Genomic DNA, 4,512 nt, shown 5'->3' on the forward strand with positions numbered 1-4,512 from the left:
AGGAGTCTKTGSGGYCAAGTGGGCGTGTCACAAGGAAAGGCGATTCTAAAGCGAGACACCTGATTTGACGGACTTTCTTAAAGGGACACACCTGACTGGACAAGCAAAAAAAGGGGCGATACCGTACAGCACCACCTCATTAGACAAGAACAAAAGGGGCGTTACTGTACGGCACCACTTTTTCTGGAGAACCCTACTTGCGTCACATTTCTCCTGGCTAACCTTAGTGTTGGGATCAGGGTCAGGCTGTAAAGACATCAAGCAGGATCTATAAGGATACCGTCACGTAGGCCTCGTAGCCCACAGTCTTTATGCTTTTGACACYCCTACTCTTGTGACACGCCCACTTTGATTCCGTAGATAACCCCCTTCTCAGGTCTGGGGCAACTTCCGGTGTTGTGCGAAATTCAGTTCCCCTTTCCAGGACACTTAGGRGATATTTTGATTCTTCAATTTTTTTGTCATGTAAACAGCTGAAGAGCAGAAGAGTTTCTTTGCACTCACCGCTGAKCACAAACCATCATCGTCATGGACCCGCTGGACTTCCTCGACAACAAAGAGCTGCTGAGGTTCTTCCACCGCCGTAAAACCGAGATGTCCTGCATGGAAAACCCGCACATGTTCCTGAGCCAGCTCAGGGATTACAGCCTGGTCCAGGAGAAAAAATACAAGGTAACGTGTTTGTTGGTAGTCTCGTCCTCGCGTACAGGACTTTAGGCGGGAGAATCTGGACCAGCCTTCTCCTCACATTCCAGTGTGCGTGGCGCTTCACCCAACACTTCTATCTCTAACAAAACTGCAGGAGTTTTTACCCTCACAGTCACTACTCCGAATAGAAGTAAAATAATCATGTACTTCAGCCATTTTGAAACTCAAACTTCTGCCCAYCTGAGCTTTGAAAACTCTTTTATTGATTTAGCAGGGCTGGATTAAGACTTTAGAGGGGCTGGGGCAAGAATTAGGCCCCCCACTTTTGTTATCCTTAATAATTGATGGTTTATTGGTTCATTTAAAAAAAATTATAGTGCATTTATTTTCTTAGATAAACGGTTCCTACAGATCCTTAAAAAGTCTTAAAAGGCATTGAATTCATCGATCCAAAAAATAAGGCCTTAATTAGCCTTAAAATGTCTTAAATCAATCTTTCAGAAGTCTTAAAAATGTTAACACATTGTAAATAGGATGATTGTAATTTGTCTCAAATATTAAAATAATTGATAACATTTTTTAAACGTTCGCATGCAGACATTCCTCTTTGACATCACTTCCTGTTGCTTCACATGCAAATAACTCAACAACCGTCTGTCTGAGCATTGTGAAATTTGTTTCATATGTCAATAATGTATTTCCAAAAATGTATTGACATTTCTTACAAAAAAAGTTGATGTCACAGGCACTTTAAGGTTTCATCTACAGCAAATTAGGGTTAAGACGCCACTGTGGGTCCTAAAACTCCAAATTTTGTGTCGTTAGAGAATTTCCAGGAATTAAATTAAGTTAAAACTGACTGCTAAGAATGTTTTTGCTATATTTGACAAAAAAGCAGTTCGATATGGTAAAAAACAATTGGTTTATTAGGAATATTTGAATACTTCAACCAAAAATACTTTGATTCCTGAGTTTCTTCCAGTTTTTATTCTTTGTCCTTTGTGTTTATTGTGAAATTGGTCTTAAATTCAATTTAATTTGGCATTAAAAAGTCTTAAATTTAACTTTCCTTAAACTGTAAGAACCCTGGATAAAACAACATGCAAAATGAGAAGATATTTCAAAATGTTATGGCCATATGGTTTTTAAGGATGTATTCACAACAGGAAAGTCCTTTGGTCCACTTGTTTGGTCTGGAACAATAGTGGGCTTTATTTTTTCGTTTGGTGCGGTTTGCATTCATATTGTGCTTTTTTGTAAGTGGACTGTAATTTATAAACAAAGCCACGTGGGTGACGTTCATCGCTCCCATTGGACAGAAAGAAGGGGACAGCGGTCGGAACACAGCGCACAGACCCGGAAATAAAGATGGAAGTCCTGCGTGCTGTATTTATGTGGACATTCGTTCTGTTGGAACAATTACAGTACCATTTTGAAATTCAAGAGCAGCTCATTCAACATCGGTTTAATGACGTTTTACTTCTAATTTTGGAACGCGCCGGCGAATGCGTGCCGCAGCTCGAAGAAGACGAGATGCTCTCTGCACTCTGACACACAACATACTAGCAGTAGCACTGGTAAACAGAAGACGGCGGATCAGGTATGCTTTCTAAACATTTACTACCACTTCAGAACACTGATTTTTTGGGGCTGCATGTTGCGTAGTAATACGATTACTTGAATGAAAACGCTACCATTATCAACACAACTCTGTAAAGATACGTTTTACCATCGGTAACATCATATCTGTTTAAAAATGTAGTGTGTGTGACAATTATCTCTATTAAAAACATATGTTTTTTCCCAACACATTGCTTCATGTGAAGCCCATAACAGCAAGAGCTAACCCTCTAGGGTTCACATTTTATATTTTAACTCTTGTTTACATAAATGAAAAAAAAAATACAGCCTAATTAAATTTATACACTTCACTGTTCATATTGCACTATACATTCATACATCACCACTGCCCACACTGTTTTGCTCATGTCATCTTACAATGTGACCTTTTTTTTCTTGTTTCACAGTAGGGTTGTGCAAAATCATGCAATTAATCGTCAGAAAAACATTAATCGATTATTTTTTGACACTTGACGATTAATGTCACCAGACAGACTGACTGGAGATTTTCCCAGTCAGTTCACTCGGTGCTCCTCTACGCTTCAAATATGATGAACATTTTAAAAAAGTTCTTTATTTATCGTAACTCCGGTTTTACTTGGTCAATCAACACAATTTAAAAATTGATATAGCCTGAAGTTTGTACTTTTGACACAATTTGGAACAAATCTTTCTCACTAGAGTGATTTAAATTGGTCATATAAAAAGGGCGTGCAGGCATCCAGGGARGGGATTGGATGGGATTAATTGTCATATAAATCGTTATCGGCTAAAGACCACAATTAATCGTGATAAATCTTTTTGCCAATATCGCCCAACCCTATTTCACAGGAGGACCTGGGTCAGTCCACGTTCACGTGATTGGTGGCAACTCATTCAAACACCTTGGACAGACAGAGACTGGTTAAAAAAAATTTAGAATGAGAAAATATACCTTTCAAAACCTCTGCAGTGTTCTACAACCCTATTTAACTTGGCAGCACACAAGGTACAGAAGACCTCATTCAGTGGAGATACGTGTGGCAATTTGTTTATGGAGACTCGCCACTAACTTGGAATTCAGGTCCGTCTCCCACCTTTTTGGAGTTGGAACATCAACATGCTGTCTCATCACCCAGGAAGTAGGGTTGGGCATAATCGTATCGTGTGCAATTAATCATCAGAAAAACATTAATCGATTATTTTTTGGCACTTGATGATTAATACGATTAATGCCATCAGGCAGAGTGAGTGGAGATTTCCCCGGTCAGTCTGCTCGGTGCTCCTCTCCACTTCAAATATGACGAACATTTAAATAAAAGTTCTGTAATTTATTTATCAACACAATCTAAAATTTGAAGTATAGCCTTAAGTCTGTGATTTTGACAGTTTGAAAAAGATTTTTACGAAGAGCAAATCTTTCCCACTAAATTGGTCATGTGACTAGGACATAAGGGTGTCCAGGGACTCCAGGGGATTAATCGTCAAATTAATCGTTATCGGCTAAACACCACAATTAATCGTGATTAATTTTATTGCCAATATCGCCCAACCCTACCAGGAAGTAATAACAGCTATAAATACAGTGTTGAAACCACATTACTTGAAGAGACCTTGTGCAGCTGACTGCAGGAAAATAGTTCAAGGATTTAAAGATAAATGGAGATTCCCACAAGTTGTAGGAGTCATTGATGGTACTCWTGTGCCCATCAAAGCCCCCACAAACACACCAGCAGACTATTTTAATAGAGAGGGCCAACATTCTGTCATCCTACAGGCAGTTGTAGACGACAAAATGAGAATATGGGACGTAAACTTTGGGTGAGTGCATGATGCTCGGGTTTTGCACTCTCTTCTCTATTTGATCAGACTGAGAGGGGCGAACTTTTTCCACATTGGAATGAAACAATTGAAGGAGTAAACGTTCCTCTTTTAATTGTAGGTGATGCTGCCAATCCATTACTCCCCTGGCTTATGAAGCCATTCTGAGAGAGCAGAGATATGACTGTTGATCAAAGTAACTTACAGACTAGGGTTGGGCAATTTTGGCAAAAAAAATTTAATCACGATTAATTGTGGTATTTGGCCAATAACGATTAACTTGACGATTAACCCCCTGGAGTCCCTGCACACCTTTATGTCCTAGTCACATGACCAATTTAGTGGGAAAGATTTTCTTTTCATAAAATCTGTTCCAAATTGTGTCAAAATCACAGACTTCAGGCTATATATCATTTTTAAATTGTGTTGATAGATAATTAAATT

At 39.0% G+C, this 4,512-nt stretch overlaps 1 protein-coding gene across 3 annotated transcripts in view; it reads left to right on the plus strand.

Moving 5' to 3' along the window:
• The first annotated feature begins 368 nt into the window (after positions 1-368).
• The window catches only part of LOC106532874 (nuclear body protein SP140-like protein), a 24,539-nt gene continuing 20,395 nt past the window's right edge, over positions 369-4,512 (plus strand). Inside the window, exon 1 of one of the 3 annotated variants that reach the window (XM_014029040.1) lies at positions 369-672. In XM_014029040.1, coding sequence (XP_013884494.1) covers positions 529-672 — 144 coding nt within the window. In that variant the 5' untranslated portion in view covers positions 369-528. The remainder of the gene's footprint in view (positions 673-4,512) is intronic. The other 2 variants (XM_014029039.1, XM_014029038.1) reach the window with 2 other exon arrangements.

This window comes from Austrofundulus limnaeus, unplaced genomic scaffold (assembly GCF_001266775.1).
Source record: "Austrofundulus limnaeus strain Quisiro unplaced genomic scaffold, Austrofundulus_limnaeus-1.0 Scaffold845, whole genome shotgun sequence".
NCBI classification, from domain to species: domain Eukaryota; kingdom Metazoa; phylum Chordata; class Actinopteri; order Cyprinodontiformes; family Rivulidae; genus Austrofundulus; species Austrofundulus limnaeus.